The 24,186-nt window shown below is 40.1% G+C and overlaps 1 protein-coding gene across 2 annotated transcripts in view; it reads right to left on the bottom strand.

Moving 5' to 3' along the window:
* Positions 1 to 1,157: 1,157 nt before the first annotated feature.
* Positions 1,158 to 24,186, bottom strand: part of EDIL3 (EGF like repeats and discoidin domains 3) — a 259,148-nt gene continuing 236,119 nt past the window's right edge. For both annotated transcript variants that reach the window (XM_065656136.1, XM_065656135.1), the window contains 2 exons: positions 14,731 to 14,886; positions 1,158 to 3,903 (listed from right to left, as the gene is read on the bottom strand). In XM_065656136.1, the coding sequence (XP_065512208.1) occupies positions 3,754 to 3,903; positions 14,731 to 14,886 (306 nt within the window). In that variant the 3' untranslated portion in view covers positions 1,158 to 3,753. The remainder of the gene's footprint in view (positions 3,904 to 14,730; positions 14,887 to 24,186) is intronic.

Genomic DNA, 24,186 nt, shown 5'->3' on the forward strand with positions numbered 1-24,186 from the left:
AAAATGACCTCATTTTTCAAAAGTTTTATTGTTAAGTTTGAAGACTAGACAAGGTCATACTGGTTTTACATCATTCTACATGATTTAAGTATATACAAAACCATTTGAATATTACACAGCTTGAAAGGTTGCAAAGGTCATTGTGTCCGAGATAATTCTGTACTTACTGACACATCAGAAGCCAGCACTGAATATTATAGTTCATATTTGTTGTATAGCAAAGATACACTCATTTAGTATCCTTAGTCTTCAAAACTGACACTAATTTGTATGCAGCCATCCCAAAAGAGAAAGTCAACCTCAAAACCAGAGCCAGTTAACGTGATAAGCCCTTAGCAGAACACAGATAAAACAGAGCCTCGTGCCGGTGCTTTATTTCCTAGGCTATAAACGTAGCACGTCATTACAGAGCTACAGAAAGGTGAAGTCTGCCTACAAATACTTAACTGGTTCAGGGTGAAATTTAATTAGGAGAACATTTACAGACTTGTTCAATACCATTGTTACAATTAATACAGAAGTCAAGGATCATTTCAGAGTGTTTCTCCATCCCTTCATAAAGGGACATATCCTGTCATGCACTATTTTCTTCTGGTTTGAGGGTGCCAGTTGCTTGCACTGAGAGAGTACCTTTGTGTTAATTTATAACTTGTCTCCCATGACAATGGTGTTCACCAAGGCAAGAAAATAAGATTGAAGGGAACAAGTTTAACTCTAAACCACAATCTGATTCTCATCTGTTTTGTTAAATCTGAAGTATTCTGCAGAAATCAAGAGTTATTTCAGACTTATAGTGCTGACACTGGGAGCAGAATTTGGTACTATGGCTGCACAGTGTCATTTAAATAAAGCTTCTTGGTAGATAAGGAATAATTTCATTAGAAAAAGCCCCAATATGTTGGTTGAAATTGTAAGGGCATCACATATATGATTTTTTTATACATTATCACAGAGTGTTATCGCAATGTATGGAGCTTTCTTTGCAGGTTGTGAAGACTGCTGGCAGATGAAAGCTGACAAAGGACATAAGGATGAAAATACTCAACACTAAATTAATGCAAAATAAAATTACTATGTTAGGTATCATGGCAATGCTATTTTTATATGAAAAGGAATGGATAACAATTAAATTAGTAAATCAAAAAAGATTAGTTGCAAAAAAAATCACTCAAGAAGACAGAACATTATTTTAAAATAACATTAAAACAAGTTGGTAAACTAGGGAACCTAATTTTCTGAAATGGTCTTCCGTTTTTTAGGTACAGTTGACTAATGAAATAACTACATGCTGTTCTTCATATCTGTAATTCATTTCAGGATCAATTGCTCTCCCACAACAAGAAAAGGTTTTTGGACCTCTTTAAATATTTTATGTGCCCTAAAGATAAAAATATTACTATTTTTGGTTGTTGTTTCCTTTGTAGAGCCTAAAGTACAAAACATGGGCAGTAGGTAATTTAGGAATACACTTGTCCTCCATTATTCAGCATTTTTTCCCTTTAGAAGTACCATCATGGTTGACTTTCTCTTTAAAATCACTCACTATGCTTGAAGACCCCTCCATATATACATCATTAAGGAATGCTGTTAACACAGTTACAGACAAGACAGTAACAGTCTAGTGGCTTTTGTTATGCAGCACAAAGTAAAAAATAAAGAACAAACTTAGCAGTGTTGCACAGGACCTCAACATCTCTTACACATACTTTTACCTTTACAAGACTCTTTTTTTAGAAGTCTTTAAATGTCTAAGCCTTATAAAATAAATACTTGTATAAATACAGTTTAAGAATTAAGTCATTTTATAGAGGCAGGGTGTTCTGTTTGTTAAAATGTGACAGTTTAAGTGACACTATCAGAAAACCGCCACCAATATATCCCCAATTCTTGTATGTAAAATGCCTGGCTGCTATTCTAGAGTCTTTCACAGTTCAATGGATAATATATTTTGTCTGTGGTGGAGAATGTGTGAGTAAATGCAGGTTTTTTAAATCCAAACCATTTTGTTTCCAAAGTAAACCTTGCCCTTTGCAGACTGTGGGCCAAATAGCTGTTTTCCTGGGAAGCAGCACCCAGGTTCATACTTCAGAGTTTTGATGAGAATGTAACAGTGACAAAAATATAAGTTCAGTGGCATTTGCTAAAACATGCAGCTGTATATCTATCTATCTCTCTCCACATCAGCATGTTATGAAATTAAAAGAGTGGCAGTAATCCCACATGCTGCTCTTTTAGGTAACAGATAAAACATCCCCTCGCTCCTTTCTCCTGGGATTTTTTTAGACTTAGGTGCTACTCTAACATTAATAGAGCACTTTATTCCGAGGAAACTTGGAGTGCTCTACAAAGGTTGGTATCATTATCTCCATCATCAGGTGAAACTGAGGCACAAGGGAGAATGTCCCCCCTACCGCTCCATTTTCCTCCCCAAACCTACTTTATAAACTGAGGTCGTCTCTGGCTACCATGCTGTTAAAAAAAACCCAACAAACAACAAACATAGCATGTATGAAGCATTTCTGTATATGAGGCATGACAAAAATCACCTACTCATATGTATGGCATATGTATGAAAAGACATAGTTGGGAGTGGAAGGTGCCAAGGGACCAGCTCTGGTGAGTTTCTATGACACCTCTTGCCTTCATACCTGGGAGAAAGACTGTGACCACCACCATAAGAAAAAGCCCACTGAGAGGGTTTCCTGGCAGTAAGGGAGTAATGCCTCCTATGTATCTTTTAGCGCCTGATTCTCTCACCTTACATTTACCCCCTCACAGAAATTAAAAAGGTTTCTGAAAGAAGTAACTGGGAAGGCAGCTCCATCTAGGGTTTGTGCTCACCCCTGGGAAGTCATAAAATGGGCTGAGGATTTCTGATGTGCTTTGTGCCTTTACCTATCTGGGTAATTAAGATGAGGTGTCACAAGTGTCCTGGAATCTCATCTCAGCCTCCTTGAAAAAGCACATCTCAAGCAGAATTAATAAACTTTGGCAAATTCACTAACTTCATAATATACCAATAGCAGATCTTGTTCCCTATACAAACAGCTCACCACTTTCAAGGAAAATAACATTAGTGGTGATACTAAACAGAAAAGATGGATGTCATGTCTATAGCATGCAAAATAGACAAGGAAAATGGGGTTAGTTAGGAAAATTGTTTAGGTGCATGGACTCTGCTGTTCAGATGAAAGTGATGAAAGGTAGCTCGTAATAACACAGGTACTGCATTTTACAGTACCACAGAGTATCTTCCAAAATATGTCATAAATACTGACAGAGTTTGATAGGCACAATTACTATAATGCAGTCATCCCCAAGAAAACTTATTGCTAAAAGCTGCAGTATCACTTTTTGCAAGTAAGATGACAGTATGATTTATGGAGAACTCGTCAGCCCAATATTTCTAAAGCTACAAATGAGCTTTGTCATGCTATTTCTCTTCCCTTGTAAAAAGGATGCTGCTGTCTTTCCCTAACACGTTTCAACTAGTGTGAACAACTCAAAGGAGAACTAGAAAGATAATTCCACAGCAGAAGGGACAACACTAACAGATTTCAAGGACAAAATTGGATTGGATCATTTAAAGGGCAGGCTTAGACCTCCTTGCGAAAGACAATTAGCGGCCTACCATATAATGAGCATTTGGTCATGAAAAACCCACTCAGCATCCTACAGGCTTTGCAAAGTTTCTTCTACGGAGGGACTTTTAGCTACACCAAGAGCTGCGAAGCTTAACAGGGATCCTCCTTCTCAGTCCTCCGCCGTGCAGCCCAGCAGCTCTGACCGCAGGGTGATCCTACCGTACCACGACCATGGGAGGATGCGGACATGCCGGGCGTAGATCGGAGGGTCGATGACGTTCTTACGGTGAGTGTCGTTGTCAAAATTTCCCTGGAACACCTGAAGGGCAAGGAATGAGAAGATTTAAGCCTATGTGACTGAAGGAAGAGCTGTGGTACACCCCTGATGTCCCTGGGCACCTTCCTGATCTCCAGGCTGAATTTTGATCGTCTGAGCACCCAACTGATGCTGCAAGCAGCACCTGCCTTTGCTAAGACCTGGGGATTTCATTGCATGCCAGAGACCTTGAAGATTGGTGTGAGTGTGGCACACTCAGCCCCAGTACAGGTTTAGCCTTTGATTCAAAGCTTAATCTGCTGTTCTGCCAACACTCAGGGCCTTGCTCTAAAATCTACATAAAAATCATTAACATTTAAAAAAATTAAATGTCTTTTTACTTGGCATTTGTATCACGTCAAATTAATCCCACAAGATCCTGTTATTGTTTGCAACAAAATAACATCAATAATTAAAGTTAAGAAGAGTGTTTATTATATCACTTATGAATTCAGCTTGGATGCAACTGTGTAACACCTTGTAAAGTCAGTGACTATCAAAGATACTATCTTCTGTCAAACAAAAGTCAGTATTTGAATTAAGGGCATCAGTTTGTGATCACATTAAAAAATCCTTCCATGGTGCAGTGCATGTTATGATCTTATTATATTTCCGCTAGTATGAGTTAACCAATACAAAAGTGAGCTCCCAAAATTCTGTCTGCATTAAAACAACATTGGATTTTTCCCTTGACAGCCGCTATTTAAATTCAAAGGCCACAGCACCACTTTTTGGCAAAATGATCAGATTATTCTCTTGGGATATTTTCGGTTTTTATGGGAAATGTTCATTCTCTTAAAATGTCAGCTAATTCACTCTTCATTTGTAAAAACTGTATGTGATGGCTTTTCGACTTGCAATGAATGAGTTTCACTTGTAACATGCAGACAAGGAATACGGACCTTCTGAAGAAGTGTTTACATGACTGAATCAGTGCAAAATGACAAGTTTCCTGGAAATTCTTAGGAAAAATGTCAGAGGTTGAATTTAGAAGAGGCTGATCCACTGTTTTACCTCTCAAGCTGGTTCTTTCATGACATGTTTACAAAGCGCTATAGGAAAACTTTCACTTTTTGGTCTCTATGCTGCACTTTTTCTTTGAATTTCAAAAGCTTCTCTCAACTGCTATCAATTTCACATCTCGAACAAAACATGTGTCCTCCAAAAGTAATGCTCTTTCACAAGTGATAAATTTCCCTTCTCATCTGGCATCTCACTAACACAGAGATGAGAGCATTAAAGCACCCAGGAGTTTAGGTAGATGGATAAAATCACAGACAGACTGGGCACAGAAACAACAGTGCTGTGAGTCTAAGGGAAAAAAAAATGTATTTACCACAGGAAATATTGCAACCCAAATGCAATGTTTATTACATAAAATCAGCTGGAGCTGGGGATAACAAGATTGTTCCTGAATTTGAGTTTCATTTGTGGTAATACAGCATATAATAAAAAGCAGTAAGGTTATTATTAAGGTTACAGAGTGGCACTCCCCAATGTACAATATGTAGCTAGGAATGCTGAAAAGTACATTTTTTTTCCTTTTATTTCTTCCACATGCATGCAATATATCTGTTGATATTTTTTACCAAGCCAGATGATAAACAATGCAGAACTGTAGACAATTCTTGCTGCGGAACTACTGGAAAATTCTCTTACTCTCTATTTTATTTTCCCTGCAGAAGACGTATTTCAGACGTAACATTTAGATGACAGTTTAGAACAAGAAACGTTGTTTACCAGAAGAACCCATCTACAGACTCAGTATTTGTATCCACGTATGACTATGCAAAGTAAATAAAAGCATGTGATGCAAACCTAGCAACAAATACAGCTGAATAAGGTAGGAAAACAAGAATTAAATTTTATTTCTAATGTGTATATGATTTTATTAGCATTTGAAGTCAAACTCATCTGTTTCAGAGATCAATTGATACAAATCTGAAATTCACCTTCCCTCAAAATTCAAGATCCAATTTCAAGAAATTAACTAAATTTGCTGTATCAGAGAAAGGATTTTAGGGAAATAAATTTATCAGAAAGTGAGGTAAGCTTTGTCAGCATCCACAAATGTGACTTGCATGAAATATAATATTCGAAGAGCAAATTTTATGGATGCTTTTGCCATGGATCCATGGTAAATTTCTTAGGGGAAAAATACATTCTTTATCACTGTTCATTTTAGTTCAGCCTAGGTTCACTAATGGAGTGAAGAAACTTGGAAACAGAAGGCAGGACAAAGGACAAAAACTGTACATCTGACTCATCAGTAGAAGAAAGCCGTTTCTGTAACTAAATGTAATTTTTTCTTTAATTACCTGTTGCTTTATGCCCAACCAGTCAATACTAAATGAACCACCTACACAATTAAAAGCTCTTTAAGAGCTGGTAGCCTCATACCGTAAATATTCACTCCTCACATTTTTTTTTCTGAGAAGTTTGTTTCAGTATTACAACACCTCTGAAGACTGTAATGACTTATTAGCATTCAAAAAGCTGAGGTTTGAGTTATAATACATATGCCATTGGTCATTTTTCAGATGAAAAAAAATGCCCAATGACAATAAAACCCAAGCTGATTAGTGGTCAAGGAATAAAGAACAGAGTGTGTTATTAACATGTCAGTGCATAAAGCCAGTGCATATTTCAGTTTGAGTTCTAGGTGGGTGCCCATCTGCTTCTGCCTTATCTAAAATAGCAAATACTCAGAATGAAGTGAAAAGATGGCCACAAGCACAGAAGAACATCCTTTTGCAAATTATTAAATGGACTAAGTCTCTTCAGCTTGAAACAAGATATGAGAGATGTCTATAAAATTATAAGTGGCATGGAAAAAATCAATAACAAGCAATATTGTGCTGTCCCCTTACCAGAGCCACGAGGGGACAAGGCATGTCCTGAGCCATCTAAAGGTCACGGTTCCCCGTGCAACACAGAATTAAACTGTGGCACAGTTTCCACAGCCTTTAACTACTGTTAAAATCAGGTAGACTGTTAGGGGCAAAATCAGCAGGGGCTGTTCAAAATACAGATCGAAGAAAGCCAGAGGCTGGGATGGTGTACTGGGGAAGAATAACAGCCATATTTTTTTATTTCTCTAGTCATCTGCTGCAGGATGCTCCCTCCCTTGGACAGAGCTTCAGCCTCACCCAGCCCAGTGTCTCCCACATTGCCAGGTTCCTGTGTTGGTAAAAGTGGACCGAAGCTCCTGTGTTTTGACAATCTAGTCATAAAACATTAGAGAATTTACAGTGCATATATCTATTTATGTCAGTCTGCATGCTGAAAAGGTGTAATTTGCTAAAACATTTGCTCAGCAGCTTCAGCAAGTTTACACATACACACCCCACACACATATGTGTTGCTCCTCTGCAACTTACTCTCTTACAACTGCTATTAAAATAAAAAGTAGAAAATGCATGCTGTTATACTTTTAGGTATGATAATTCATTTTGTGATCAGTTCATGCAAAAGGTAAAGAAAACCTCAAAAATATGTACTCATATTCTCCGCAAAAAATATTTCTGAAATATAAACAAGTCTTGTTTATAATTGTGTCCAGCAAACTATTTGGATGTCTCACCTTCAAACATTCACTAAGAGTTTTCAATAGAACTAAGTGTTCTATGGCATGAGCAGCAAATCCTAATAATGACAATGAAAATTGATTCATATTTTAAAAAGAAAACTATTGTTTGTTTCATGATAGAATAATTTAGAAGAAATATCTCAAGAAGAATAGCTTGGGAAAAGTGGAATTTATTACAAGTGATGTTTGTTTTGTTCCAAATGTAGAGGTGGAAAACAGGTTTTAGAGCACATTCATTAACATGTGGCTGCAGCGGGAAAGATTGTTTGTGGCGCTGGGTCAATGGAAGTGTGAAGAGGATGAAAATTCTCTCCACGGAGAATCTTTCTGGATCTCATGTCTTGCAGAAAAATTGCATGAAAAGTCTGCATTGGCCATAGCATTATTGGTTTCTGCTATTTATGATAATGGCTGAGAGTTGAGACTTTAATATTCAAGCCTCAAATGGTAAAGTCACTGTGTTGCCTGCTGTATCTTGACCACATATTTTATTCTGAGCAGAATATTTTAAAGACGTTATTTCATGGAGCACTTAATCCTGCTCATATTACAGGCAGATTATTTTAAAAGCAGAGCCAGACCTAGCTTCTTTTTGGAGTTTCCTTCACTGCAGAACATCTCAGTGTTTGGGCAAAAAAAAGGGGCACTGTTCATATAAAATCTAAAAAAAATAAGCTGCATGAAAAGTAATTTTTTTCAGTCATATTCTTTAATTTTGGAAACATTTCATTTCTTTCTTACTATTCACTGAAGAAGACTTGCTTAAGCAAGAGAGGGAATTTGCAGATTTGAACAGACCGTTTACTTGCTTTGAAGTTTTTTTGTTCATGGTGAAGTGAACAACATCAGGTAAAAGATGGTGAAAGTTGTCTTGAAATAGAGCTGCTGTTCATAGGCATAATCAGCCCTGTGGAAGATGCTTTTCAGTATAAAAGACTGTGTTTGGTTTTTTTTTAGTATATACGGATACATATGTAAACACATATGCACATGTGTGTATTCAAACATGGTTTTGGAGTGATTGAGGGGAGAAAAAAAGACATTCTTTTCAGTTGGTATACATAAAATCTCTGTGGGTGGGTGTCAATTTTTCACTTCTGATCTTAGCCACCCTCTTTTCTTCTTCTTCACTACCCAATTTTCTTGGGACTTGCCCCATACCCTTGAGGCCCCAGAGGAAGTCAGGACAATGGAGTATGGCTTGGTTGATGAGGACTGGGTTAGGGAGCAGTTAAGCAATCTGGACATCCATAAATCCATGGGTCCAGATGGAATGCACCCATGGGTGCTGAGGGAGCTGGCTGAGGTCATTGCTGGGCCACTCTCCATCATCTTTGCTAAGTTGTGGGAAATGGTAGAGGTGCCTGAGGACTGGAGGAAAGCAAATGTCACTCCAGTCTTCAAAAAGGGCAAGAAGGAGGACCTGGGTAACTATAGATGAGTCAGCCTCACCTCCATCCCTGGGAAAGTGATGGAACAACTTATCCTTGGTGCCATCTCAAGGCATATCGAGGATAAGAGGGTCATTAAGGGCAGTCAACATGGCTTCACCGAGGGGAAGTCATGCTTAACCAAACTCATAGCCTTTTATGAGGACAAAACTAGGTGGATAGATGATGGCAAAGCAGTGGATGTGGTCTATCTTGACTTCAGCAAAGCATTTGACACAGTCTCCCACAGCATCCTCATGGCTAAACTGAGGAAGTGTGGACTGGATGATCAGGTAGCAAGGTGGACTGTGAACTGGCTGAAGGAAAGAAGCCAGAGGATTGCGGTCAATGGGGCAGAGTCTAGTTGGAGGGCTGTATCTAGTGGAGTGCCTCAAGGGTCAGTACTGGGACCAATACTATTCAATATATTCATCAATGACTTAGATGAGGGAGTAGAGTGCACTGTCAGCAAGTTTGCTGATGACACCAAACTGGGAAGAGTGGCTGACACACCAGAAGGCTGTGCTGCCATCCAGCGAGACCTGGACAGGCTGGAGAGTTGGGTGGGGAAAAATTTAATGAAATATAACAAGGGCAAGTGTAGAGTCTTTCATCTGGGCAGGAACAACTCCAGTTACCAGTATAAGTTGGGGAATGACCTGTCAGAGAGCAGTGTAGGGGAAAGGGATCTGGGGGTCCTGGTGGACAGCAGGATGACCATGAGCCACCACCGTGTCCTTGTGGCCAGGAAGGCCAATGGCATCCTGGGGTGTATTAGAAGGGGGGTAGTTAGTAGATCAAGAGAGGTTCTCCTTCCCCTCTACTCTGCCCTGGTGAGACCGTATCTGGAATATTGTGTCCAGTGTCTTCCTTCAGCTCTTATTGTAGTATGAGGGAGAGAGATATGCGTGCTGGACGCACAACCGAGAATGAGTATACCTAGATCTTACTCTGATACAGATAATATTAACTCAGCTGAAAGTAGAAGAAGCCACCCATAATTTAAACCAGTGCAGAAAAAAAAATCACCATCAAATATGATTTTAAATCATAGTATTAAATAATAATAATGAATATAACGCTACTAAAAACGTTATTTAACTCTGCGAAGTATGTATACTACATGTAGGAATTTAATTTGTCAGTGTAAGCTAGATGTTACAATAATTAAACACCATACAGAAAAATTGTTAGCAAATCTAGCAGAAAGATTTTTAACCTGACGTGGTCTAACTCTTCATTTATAAGTAGGTTCCTGTCTTCTGTTGCTATGGCAATTAACTAGATATGCAAATCACATAACTTACAACTAGTTCATAATTTTGTGCACAAATCCAGTGGACATTTGCATACTGGACATTGTCTACCTGCAGTTAATTGCACTGCTGATGGCTAATAATGACGGACAGTGCTGCAGACTGTTAAGATTCCTTTAGGCTACTTTCAAATGTACTCATCTTATTTTAAAAAACAGCGTCTAAAATGTCATTTGATATTGCAGCTGGCCTTGAGTTATCTAACACAGGCTGTGCAATTTATAAATCACATGTGGAATGTGATTAAGAAAAAATAAGGTCAAATTTGGTTTGGAGGTCCTTAGCTTTGGAGGCATAGAGAGCTACTGACCTCTAGTTGAGAAAAACAAGATAGCTATTAGCTCTGGTCCTTTTTCTAAAATGTATTTTTTCTCCTGTTTGCCAGCCTGCAAAGTAAGTTATTTTGCTTTCTGAGGACAACAGGAAAAGCTTTCATATTTTCCAGCGAACTAATTCAAACTATTTTAAATAAAAGAGAAAGGCTTCATGTTTTAAAGAGAAGATGATTTTTTTTTCCCCCAGTACCTTTTTGTCTGCATTTATAGAAGTTCATCGCAGATGTGAACTCAAATGACTGGTTGTTAAAATAGCAGAAGCCAAACAGGAGCTGCAGGATCCACTGTTCTTGGAACGGCTCTTTTATTAGAAATGTTGCAAAGAAAACTGAACACCATATTTCCTTCTGTTTGAAACAACTAATTTGCTGCAGATTGGTCAAAGATACAGGCTGCACATAGTGCACTTGTGATTACAAGATACTAATATTTTTTTTCCTTTTCAAAATAACTTGACAAATATCGAAGCAGAAGTGAATAGCTTCAGAAATTCACTGAGATCCACTGATACACAAGAACTCAACCTGTAGGCTGCTGAACAGTGAGATATTCAGTATCAGGCAGGATTAAGCTCTCAGCTCTTACTTCAAGGTGTTTTAAAGCCATAATATTAATCCATAAATCATTATTATCAGCCTATCAATATCTCCATAATTTATATGTCTGAGATGTTCTTTTTATCTTTGCTTTTTCCAGAATGTAAAATGACGTATTTTGTTAGGACTTTGAAAGTAGTTATTTTTCTTTTATCCTGTCTTTCTTTCCCTGAAAGTTTTTGGAACCATTTTTCTCCTAAATTATTGGAAGATTTTACAAGGATCACAGGATGAGTAAAGATGAGTAAATCATCTGCAGAGGTAATAAGAAATATATATATTATATCATTCATAGAAGATATCAAGATGTTCAGTTAATAAGTAAAATGAGGGTAAATTATGGGTAATAAAAATGAGGGTAAAATTTGCGCCAAATCTTGTATCTTAACTTAAACAAAGGACATTGTTGTAGATCCTGTGCAAAGATGCTACTGGACCAATGACACCATTTCTCTTTTGCTCCCCATGGATGAGGTTCAGCATTGTTTTTTATTTAGCTGTTTGTTTGTTTGGGTTTGTTTTTTTTGTGTTTGTGTTTGTTTGTTTGTGTTTTGTTTTGTTTTGTTTTTTTCATCTGTATTTTTGTTCCACTGCACACAGGTCAGAATATGGCCAGTATTTCTGGTGCTGTACACATGCAGTGAGCAAATCCCATCAGGGCACACTGCATCGACACAGCTGGAGCGGTGATGAAGGATTTGATGTCAAACTGGAAGGTTTCACTGGATGACACTCCATGCCACAGGCTGAATGCAATTTATGTATTCTCAATAATGAATATAACCAAGTTCTCAGGTACAATATGGAAAATAGTGGAGCAGACAGTAGTTCTATGCTAAAGATCGTGACACTGCAACAAGCTTAGGAAACCATGATTCAGGAAGAGCTGGTTCAAGCACAATGATTCGATGTTGAGAAAACATACTCCTTGAGGAAAGTCTGAAAGAATGAAGACTACTTTTTTCCCCAAAAAGAAATTGAGAAGAAATAAGTTAACATGTTTTAACCAAACCAAACTGTCTGAAAAAAGGAAGATAAAATCAGGTTTTTGTGTCCTCTGAGGACAAGGTGGATATATTGCAGGGAGGGGGTTAGGCAACCTTTCCACCATTAAGGATATTTAAACACTGTAACAGACTGCTTATATACTAGAATTTTAATAACTGGCTGTTTCTACAAACATATTAAGTAATAATCTGATGTGGAATGGCACAGGATATGAGCATTGTATGAGGCGATGGACAGGTGGATGAATTAGGCCTCACTTCTAACAATAAACTGTTTGCACCTACTGCTATGGTGTCAGGAAGGGACTTGGGCGTTGTCAAATCCCTTTTTCTGCTGAGTCCTACCTCTTATAAAGTTTTTCCTAGTTCACTGATTGACACCTGGCATTTCTGTAATGTCAGACTCTGCCATCTGACTTTTGACTTTTCTAGACTATTGTCATATGGAAAAAATTAAAAATAATAAAGGTATTTTAGATTAATGTTTGTGTATCAAGGACTGAGGTCTAGACTTGCATCAAATGATCTTGTTTGTTGATTTCGTACAAATTTAAATTCAGAAGTTATAACTTCTAATTTCTAGCTAAGTGTATTAGATCTCACTCTGCTTTTAATTGCTCTTGATTTGTTAAAGAATCATAATAAGATGCATCTAATTTTTTCTTGAAAATGTGAAGTAATACGGTATGTGAGATGTTTTAATAAGACAATGATTAAGAGTTTTGCATTGTTCCTAATGGACTATGCATACAACAACTAACAATCCAACTGATGATGAAAGCAAAAATCATTTAATAGCCTTGGCAAATGGTATAAACAAGTGTGGATTGGAACAATGCTGTAAAGAGAGAATGCATTTTCTTTTAGATTTGCTTGCAACTGTTACTGTGGCGCTCACCAGAGACTTGAACACATGTTCATTCCCTTTTTCAGTAAAATGAATGCAACAGTTCGCTAATAGAAGTTTGGCCTGGAGAAGACATTTCTTTCACAATAGATCTTTAGCTTCTGTTTTTAAATGCCAAGATTAAAAATGGGATGTGTACAGAGCACTGAAGTGACTATCTGTCATTTATATTGAATGCATTTATGGTACATCTACAAAAGGCAAGTGGTTTGTTTCCAGTTTTTATCTGACAACCAGTTATACTAGACACATCCATAATCATTGGTGTCAGGACCTTCTCAGTTGGATGGCTAAAACAACTGATTTTGTTTTCCCTAGCTAAAATCCTTTAGAATTTGATGGGGAAATATATCAGTGATATAATCAGGATAAAATCACAGTGAACTGCCATTTGGCTTTTAAGAGTGGGACTTTGCAGCGTCACCTTTGGATAATAATCTTATATGTCTATGCACAATAAAGTTATGTACGTATTTACTCCAGTAATTTAGGACACCTTTTAATAAATGGGTGTCCATTTGATCAACCATTTAAAATCAATGACATTTAAGAAATGCAGTTGTCTAAACCCTCATCAATAGATCTATCTTTACTCATACAACACATATCTATCAATACAGATCAAAAGCTTTCTCGTTAATTCAAACAAATGAATTGAATAGACCTATATGAAGGGTATTAATTTTTTGCCGAAGAATTTTTGTTTACTGTAGGAAAAATAAATACAACTGGGAAAATTTACCACCCTGAATACAGATGTTAAAACCACCAGATTTGAGACATGCATTATCAGACATCTCATCCATCTGGTATTTTTATTAATGTATCTTTTGTTTCAATCAGACATAATCCCACTAAGATATTTAATAAATAATTCACATTTTGTTGGCTTGCTTAATGTTTCCCTTAAGCAATGCATATGCTGTAATCTCTTTCTTAACAGATGATATTATTAACCCAGGTATTTGCAGTATGGAAGTGTTATACAGTTTAAAGAAAATGTATAATGAATAACGTCCTAAATAACAAGAGAAAAGTTAAATGCTTCCAGGTAAATCAATCAGCAAACCTACACTTTCTCTAAGCCTCTCATTCAACATTTGGAAAGGAAGTTGTCAAAGTTTTTATGTTTTGTATTCATTTAATAGTGTAATAAAAAAAATAATCTTTCCATTGGGTATTTGGAACCGTAGTGATTAATTTCCAGAAAAAAAAAATCAATCCAAAATGGCTAGGTAATGAGATACACTAAAGAAGTGCTTTACAAAAAATTACAGAAAATAGTGCATACTTATCAAAATATGCACCGAGATACTGCTTTTGAATACACAAATAAACCACTATTTATATACCTTTTCCTCTAGAGCTAAAGGAAGAAATAAATGGAGAACTGTAAAGTTTTATGTCCCATATTCAATAGCATTAAATCAGGTGCATTGCACTGATAGGTATGACACTACTGCACTATGATTGTCATTGTGTTATATGACTCTTTTTTATTCATCTTGATTTTTTTCTTTGGGATCCTATGCATATGGAACCCTATAAAGCAAGCAGCATGCAATAATCTACAGGCTTCCAGTACTGGAGCTACTACAGATCTAGTCCTCTGTAAATGCAACTGAAATATCAGTTTTCCCTTTGTTTTACCTTATCCTTCTTCTGTTTTTCATCTTGATATATGATCCAGTGCTCCCCATCATTGCTGTAAGCAAGCTTGTAGGACCCCACAAACTGGACGTGACCAAAATCCTTAGCTCCTTGGGTGATTATGCCAGTGATTTTTGTAGGGACAAGTAGGTCAACCTAAGCAAAAGAGAAATGAAACACAAGAGGATGTAATTAGAACAGTTTTGGTTTGCCGTCTAAATAATACCACAGTAAAGCAAAGTAGTGCAGCATGTCACACATTGCAGACAGCTCTTGGGTAGAGGAAAATCCAGGGTTGTTAAGAAGCCCCTTAGTGCACGGTGAGAGATGACCCAGCCCAAGAAGTGGCTTTGCACAGCGTTGCAACCGTGACCACCACATGCTGACACTGTTGACAGTAACTTTTCATTCTGCAAGCTCCAAATCAATTTACTTTTGTTTTCTCTTTGTTACTTGTTGTTTATACCACCTAACAGCACAACAGGGCTAATCTTCAACCATATCCATTGTGCTAGGTACCATACACTGTCTCCACTGCAAATAATTTGTAGCCAAAAAAGTCTTTCCATGTGCTTCTAATAATCAGAATTCAATATGCCAAAGGCTGATTCTGCAAGTGCCTTTCCATTTCCTTCACAGTGATGAAGTTTGTGCTTTACTAAGTCTTTTAAAACATTTGCTACCACAATTCTTTTCTTGCTGAACTTTCTTCTTTCTTTAAACCTTTATTTCTTTTTCTAGCCCTAAAGCTCTGACTTCATTCTTTGATTTTTTTTTCATTTCTTTATTTTATAATCTTAGCACAAGACTTTAAAAAATGCAAGGCAGGAATCTTAAAGCCTAGTAAAATCTGAGTTTTCAAGTGGCTTTAACATGGGTCAGCACATCTGTGATCAGTTCTTTTGAACCAGAACCCGGCACTGAATATAACAGATTTGGGCCAGATGTCTTGGATTAAAATGATCAAGGAATACAGTACAATAACAGAAGCAAATTGACCTAATAATGTATTTTTAGAGGAAGAATGAAGGAGCTGAATTCCCAACCAAAATTGACATTTTCTTGAAATGTGAAGGTAAAATTGATGCTTCATTCTGTGTCGTCCAGCAATGTGGTGAGCCAGTAAAAAAAAGAAAAAAGGTAGATTTATTTCAAACAATAAATGGCTGTGAAGCAGTTGGCATTTTTTATAATGTCCGTTAAATCAGGCAAGAGAGACTAATACTAGAAAATATTACAGTAAAATGAGAGAAGTGCTGAACTCCATGAGAAGATGAGTGACATGTTTTTACAGCAAAAATTTAAAAACAGAAGTTGAAGAAATAAAGGATCTCTGGCTGATGAAATGCTGAAGATCCAGTCTTGTGATTTTGGGAAGCTGAGCCCCTCTGAGCAAACTAGATTTTGACTGGAATGTAGGGAAGGAGAGAAGAACAGATGTGACACAAGAATAAGAAGAATGAGAAGCTAAAATAAACAAGCATAAGAAGTCAGCTAGTCCAGGCTGAAGCCTTTGAAAGATAGACACTACGGTTTGGATTGTACAAAGAAGAAAACACAGAAAAGCTTAGGAGTACATTTATATAGGAAAAATAAGTCTTTAGAGCAAATAGACAAGGAAGACTGGAGACCCCTGCCTCAACATTTGAAGACAAGTAGCAAATAATGAGTAACAAATTATTTTAAGAAAAAGAATAACTTAAAAGCTTCAACATGGAAACACTATGACAGTAAGGAGAAAATATCCTTTTTGCAGATGGTTCAAGAGTTTTGGTTCTACTAGAATGAACTAATGTATTTCTGACTGATAGCAGCAACGTTGCTCAGAGGAGCACCCTGGAATATGAGAAAAGTATCTCTGGGAGGCAAAACACTTTCTTTTTGTTTTCTCTTTGGCCAATGGAGAGAGAGAGAGAGACCGAATCAATGATCACTCAGAGGAGGAGTCCACTTTGGATGCTCTCATGCACTGCTTGAAGGGACTTTTCTTCTGTGAGGAGTGCAGGAGCGTTTGCTTCTGTAGCTTAAGCAGGCCTCTTGGGAATGAACACTGCCAATTAGTATAAGTTTTTCTTGAATTAATAAACACCATGTCTCCAGACCTTCCTTCTAAATATTTTGGAGTCTAAATGAATGGTCTGTTTTTCAAAAAGGCTGATCTGCTGAGGAATCACTAATTGATCCACAATTCCAGGCAACATTTGAACTAAATATTTTGGAGTCAACTTTAGGTGATAAATAGTTTTAACATAAGCATTTTCCAAGTGTAACCTCTTTTTAGCAGAGAATGATACTTATACTAAAGTTAAAGTATCTTCTGTTAACTTGAAAAAAAATGGCTCCATAAAAACTTATTTATTTTTAAAATGTTGAAAGTAATCTAAAAGGATTTCACAAATATTTAACATGGCCATGACACTCAGAGTATTTCTCATTGAAATTCAGAACAGGGAGTAAACATTCTCATTAAGATTCAGAGGATTTAAAAGGTAAAATCACAATGAATCTTTATTATCACACAGATCCAGTGTTAATAAAAATGTCCTAGGAACAATTGTTTTGTGCTTATAGGACATATCCAGTGGCCTTGTACTCTTGCTCACAAAAATGATGAGGGAAGCTGAAAGGTAATTTGGCATATGTTCAGTCTTTTTCTGAAAGACTTACGTAGCACTATGTAGATAGAATATATGTGTGTGTTTGTGTGTGTGTATTATATTTAAAATAATAAAAATAAAAGAAGTAATGAATAGACAGACTCTGTTCTTGGTCTTGACAATACAGATGATACATATTGCTGGAGGAAAAGAATAAAAGGATATAGCACCAGCATCTCCTTCTCATACTTTAGTATCTTATTTACTTATTTATTCATAAGCTGGCAAGAAGCCTTCAGGAAATGAAGATTGCTATTAACTTAGCATTAAAGAAATGTTGCTTTTGATCTGTTCCTTTATAACCTTCTACAAAGGGTTAACACCCTTGCTTTTCATTCTTCCTATTGAAAGTGCTTTAGAGCAGAAAGGTGAAAATAATTTGTCCCAATCTCTAGGCAAAACATCTGCACTAAAGTAGCTTAAACACAAGTCATAACTTCCCATCAGGATGCAGAACACATTTATTCAGTTAGTGCAGATTGCAAGTAACAGGCAATCAAATAAATTACCAGGGAGAGAAGTTGAATTAACACACAACCACCACGTACTCTTCAAAGCTGAATGTGATTAACAGGATCAGAATGTGACTTTGGCTTTTTCAGTGCAGCAGAATTTAGAATGAAGTAGAGGCAATTAGTCTGCAACTGATAGGATCATTAGCTGGTTACAAGAAGAGCCATGGTTTACAGTTTAATGTACATTTCTACAAGCAGCTGATCAAAAAGCAGTTTAACATCTTGTGTCTGAAAGAACTCTCTTGGGCTATACTCCCTTCGCACATATCTCTTTCCCACCTTTCTTCAGATGTTAAAGACGATTCAGTGTGATTTGGAGGAGAATTAATTTAAGAAAAACACAAAGATAAATCCACCTGAATAGGAAACGTTTTTAATGAACCACGGCACAGATGCACAGCATGAACTGTGTGTCAGTGTTCAGTTAAATGTGGAGTGACTCGTACTGTAAGTACGTCTACTTGATCAAGAGAAAAGTCACATGCACAGTCTGTCCTTGTTCTGAGTAGTCTGAAGCCAATAAACCTCAACTCTCAGCATCTGACTATGCAGATGTGCCCATTCTTCATATAGCCACCTTTGCATGCAAACTCCTTGAGAACCGCAACTTACAGATGCAGAGACCTTCTATCTGGCAACATTCAATTCTCCCAAGAGCAGGAATGTAAAGATGGGACACTTCTAGATGTTTGGGACAGCTGCCCATAAACAAGTTGGGATCTGCAAGCAGTACAACTGTGTTTGCGTGCCTGAGCACAGCTAAGCTGCTTCTGGACTCGATAGTCCTCATGGTGACGCATTGACTACCACAATCTACTGACTTGGGTCTCCGTTACATGAGGAAGCTCAGTACAAGTTGAGTAGATGCACCATGAAATATCAACCATAACTTTCTGAACATTCTTTCCTCACTCCCAACACATCTTTTCCCTCTTCTATATCCTTGATGGAAACAAATTAAGTTCCAGGCATTTGCTGTGACTAGTAAGAAGGCAGGACAACATGGGAATGATAAGCCATATGTGGACAGGACTCAGCAGAGGAATCATAGAATCATTTTGGTTGGAAGAGACCCTCAGGATCATCGAGTCCAACCGTAACCTAACCTAACTCTAGCACTAAACCATTTCCTTGGAAACCTCATCTAAATGTCTTTTAAACCCCTCCAGGGATGGTGACTCCACCACTTTTGCGGGCAGCCTGCTCCAATGCCTGACAACCCTTTCTAGGGTTTCTAGAATTTTTTCCTAATATTCAATCTAAACCTCCCCTGGCACAACTTCAGGCCATTTCCCCTTGTCCTATCACTTGCTGCTTGGGAGAAGAGACCAACACCCTCCGTGCTCCAACCTCCTTTCAGGTAGTTGCAGACAGCGACAAGGTCTCCCCTCAGCCTCCTTTTATCCAGGCTGAACAGCCCCAGTTGCCTCAGCCGCTCCTCATCAGACCAGTGCTCCAGGCTTCATCACCTCCTCTGCACTCTCTCTAGCACATGAGTTTTAGGGCCCAAAACTGAACACAGGATTCAAGGCGCAGCCTCACCAGTGCTGAGTACAGTGGCACAATCACTTCTCTAGTCCTGCTGGCCACACCATTCCTGACACAAGCCAGGATGCTGTTGGCCTTTTTGGCCACCTGGGCACACGCTGGGTCATGTTCAGCCACTGTCAATCAACATCCCCAGATCCCTTTCCAGCCACTCTGCTCAGCCCGTAGCACTGCCTGCAGTTCCTGTGACCCAAGTGCAGGACCCGGCACTTGGCCTTGTTAAACCTCATACAAGTGGGTAGGTTTTGTGAGATCAGTGTGTGGAAGCATTGGAGACAGGTAAGCCAATAAGCACAGGCAGGCTGCCTTTACACTGACAAGCAGCACAGTGCAATGAGCACAGACCTGTAAGGCAAAGCAGCTGATGTGGAGAACAGGATGTCTACACAGTGTGTGCTGCAGGGTTTTTACTTTCAGCTACTCTTGGCCAACTTTTGAAGCATGTCTTTTGGCTTAATTTCATCTGTAAGGAATGCATTTCATGCTCCGTGAGGATACTCCATCATGTGAACCAAAGCATGAAAAGTGAAGACAGTTTGTGAAAATAACACACTCCCTATCTACACTGTAAGGAGAACAAAGAATTCTCAGAATGCAGAGGACACCAGGTCCTATTTCATGATGAAGATAACGATAAGATGGCTCACTTGACCTTCAGCTGTGGATCTCATCCTCTCAGGGCGTACAATCTCAGCTTCAATTCAAAGACGCAAAGGAGATAGTTGAGGTGTAAGGTGTGCTGAGAGTTAAGGTTAGCCCAATAATGCTTTTAAATAATTATTTAAAATGTTCATTTTTGTCCCCTTCTATTTCTGTTCCCAGCATGGCTTTTTTTGTAATTTTAGAGATGTCATTTTTTTCTGACAAATTTTCTTTTATTTACCTTTGTGGTTTTGTACTTTTTTATTTTCTCTTTTCTTTCCTTCTCTCTTCTTTTCTTTTCTTTTCTTTTCTTTTCTTTTCTTTTCTTTTCTTCTCTTTTCTTTCTTTTTTTTTTTTTTAATCACTAGATAATGCTGATGAAATTCTGGGTAGTCCTGCTCTATTTGGAAAATAAAAGAGTCCCTTGAACTAAAAGCACCAGGGATCAAGAAGAAAGAAACCTGGATCCAACAACGGTGAGAGGAAGAGGGAAGCACTGCCAAGGTGGAGCAGTCCTTACCCTTAAAGGACAGAAAAAAGAAGGTCTGTGTAGTCTCCAGCTGCTATTTCACCACGGTGCAGATCTGCTATCACATCTCTCGCTCGTTATCACATCTCTCGCTCGTTATCACTCCTCGCTTGTTAGACCTTCTTACCTACTGCCAGTGTCCCTGACTGTTGCCAACCATGGTCTCCTCCAGGAAGAGAGCTTGCTTAAAGAAGACTGTGTCGACTCAGACGGAGCTACTGCCTCGAACCGTGGCTGTCCAGGTGTCCGGCTGCAGGGAGTGCCAGAGCCTGCTGCTGCCGGGGGAGGGAGATGAGCATTCAGCCTGTGTGAGGTGTGAGCAGGTGCAAGATCTGCTCGTCATGGTTGCAAAGCTTAAGGAGGAGATTGAGACGCTGAGGTCCATCAGGGAGTGTGAAAGGGAGATTGACTGGTGGAGTAACTCCCTGGCGTGCCAGGCAGGAAGGCCCCAAGGGGGAACCCCCCAAAAGGTGATGGACCCCCTGCCCTGTCGGGCAGAGAGGGAGGATTTGAGAGAGCCCCTGCCCTGTCACTGTCGGGCAGAAGTAGGGGGCCAAACAGCTGAGGAGGGTTGGAAGCGAGTTCCAGTTAGGCGTCGCGGGCAACCCCCCTCCCTACCTGCTTTGCTTCCCCAGGTGCCCCTCCGTAATAGGTTTGAGGCCCTGGATATTGAAGAAGATGTAGGTGGGGACGTGGTGCAAGGGCCGCCTACGAAGTCACATAGGAAGAGGCGATCGACTCCACGCCTCAAGACTGCTTCCGATAAAAAAGAAAGAAGGGTAATTGTGGTAGGCAATTCCCTTCTGAGAGGGACAGAAGGCCCGATATGCAGAGCTGACCCTCAGCATCGGGAAGTTTGTAGCCTACCTGGAGCTCGGATCAGGGACATCGCCAGGGCCCTCCCCAAACTGGTGCGCCCAACGGACTATTATCCCCTACTGATCTTCCAGACAGATGGGGAGGAAGCGGCATCCCGTAGTCTGAGGGGAATGAAGAGAGACTTCAAGGCCTTGGGACAAATGGTGAAAGAGTCTGGGGCTCAAGTTATCTTCTCTTCCCTCCTTCCATTTTCGGATGATGATGTGGGACGGAATAGAAAAATTGAGTCCGTAAATGATTGGCTTCGGGACTGGTGTTACAGGCAGGGCTTTGGGTTCTTTGATAACGGCTGGTTTTATAAGACACCAGTCCGGTCAGTGATATGTGGGAAAGGTTTATCCCACAGGGGTAAAAAGATGCTGGGACAGGAATTAGCAGGGCTCATTTGCAGGGCTTTAAACTAGATTTGAAGGGGGATGGGGTTGTAGCTGGGCTTGCATCAGTGGGGCAGCACACTGGAATCCATAAAGACCGGGAGGCCCCCCAGGCCCCTAGGGTGAAATCGGTGTACTCGGCTCGCTCCCTGAAATGCCTGTACACCAATGCGCGCAGCATGGGGAATAAGCAGGAGGAGTTAGAAACCTGCGTTCGGTCAGGAGATTATGATCTGGTGGCAATTACAGAGACATGGTGGGACAGCTCACATGACTGGAATGTGGTCATGGATGGCTATGCCCTTTTCAGGAAAGACAGGCCAGCCAGGTGAGGTGGTGGAGTTGCTCTTTATGTGAGAGAGCAACTGCAATGTATAGAGTACTGTCCAGGTGCGGTTGAGGAGCGAGTTGAGAGTCTGTGGGTGAGAATTAAGGGGCAGGCTGGCAGGGGTGACACTGTTGTGGGAGTCTATTACAGGCCACCAGATCAGGGTGAGGAAGTTGATGAGGCCTTCTATGGGCAGCTGAGCGTGGCCTCACAGTCACAGGCTCTGGTTGTTATGGGGGATTTTAACTACCCTGATGTTTGCTGGAAGGACTACTCAGCCAGCCAGCCTCAGTCTAGGAGGTTCCTCCAGTGCATTGACGATAACTTTCTGATGCAAATGGTGGAGGAGCCGACTAGGAGAGGTGCGCTGCTGGATCTCGTCCTCGCTAACAAGGAGGGTCTGGTCGAAGCAGTAAAGGTGGGGGGCTGCCTTGGTTGCAGTGACCATGAGATGGTGGAGTTCAGAATCTCCTGTGGTGGGAGCAGAATACCAAGCAGAATTGCAACCCTGGACTTCAGCAGGGCCGACTTTGGCCTTTTCAAACAGTTGCTGGAGGGAATCCCGTGGGCAAGGCTGCTTGAAGGTAAAGGCGCCCAAGATAGCTGGTTAACATTCAGGGACTGCTTCTACCAAGCTCAAGATCAGTGCATCCCGACGCGCAGGAAGTCAAGGAAGGGAGCCAGGAGACCTGCGTGGTTAAACAGGGAACTGCTGGGTAGGCTCAAGTGGAAGAGGAGGGTTTACAAATCATGGAAGGAGGGGCTGGCCACTTGGGAAGAATATAAGGCTGTTGTCAGAGGATGTAGGGAGGCAACTAGGAAAGCTAAGGCCTCCTTAGAGTTAAACCTGGCGAGAGGGGTCAAGGACAACAGGAAGAGGTTCTTCAAATACATGGCAGATAAAACTAACACCAGAGGCAATGTAGGCCCACTGATGAACGGGGTGGGTGCCCTGGTGACAGAAGATACAGAGAAGGCAGAATTACTGAATGCCTTCTTTGTCTCTGTCTACTCTGCCGGAGGCTGTCCTGAGGAGCCCCGTACCCCTGAGGCCCCAGAGGAAGGCAGGGCAATGGAGGAGTCTGCCTCAGTTGATGAGGACTGGGTTAGGGAGCAATTAAGCAATCTGGACATCCATAAATCCATGGGTCCAGATGGGATGCACCCGCGGGTGCTGAGGGAGCTGGCTGAAGTCATTGCTGGACCGCTCTCCATCATCTTTGCCAAGTCTTGGGAAACGGGAGAGGTGCCTGAGGACTGGAGGAAAGCAAATGTCACTCCGGTCTTCAAAAAGGGCAAGAAGGAGGACCCGGGCAACTATAGACCGGTCAGCCTCACCTCCATCCCTGGGAAAGTGATGGAACACCTTATCCTTGGTGCCATCTTAAGACATATCAAGGATAAGAGGGTCATCAGGGACAGTCAACATGGCTTCACCAAGGGGAAGTCGTGTTTGACCAACCTCATAGCCTTTTATGAAGACGTAACAAGGTGGATTGACGATGGCAGAGCAGTGGATGTGGTCTACCTTGACTTCAGCAAAGCATTTGACACCGTCTCCCACAGCATCCTCACGGCAAAACTGAGGAAGTGTGGACTGGATGATCGGGTAGTGAGGTGGACTGCAAACTGGCTGAAGGAGAGAAGCCAGAGAGTTGTGATCAATGGGGCGGAGTCTGGTTGGAGGCCTGTATCTAGTGGAGTGCCTCAAGGGTCAGTTCTGGGACCAATACTGTTCAATATATTCATCAATGACTTGGATGAGGGAATTGAGTGTACTATCAGCAAGTTTGCTGATGACACCAAGCTGGGAGGAGTGGCTGACACGCCAGAGGGCTGTGCTGCCATCCAGCGAGATCTGGACAGGCTGGAGAGTTGGGCGGGGAAAAATTTAATGAAATATAACAAGGGGAAATGTAGAGTCTTGCATCTGGGCAGGAACAACCCCAGGTTCCAGTACAGGTTGGGGAATGACCTATTAGAG

This window comes from Caloenas nicobarica, chromosome Z (genome assembly GCF_036013445.1).
Source record: "Caloenas nicobarica isolate bCalNic1 chromosome Z, bCalNic1.hap1, whole genome shotgun sequence".
In the NCBI taxonomy this organism is placed as follows: domain Eukaryota; kingdom Metazoa; phylum Chordata; class Aves; order Columbiformes; family Columbidae; genus Caloenas; species Caloenas nicobarica.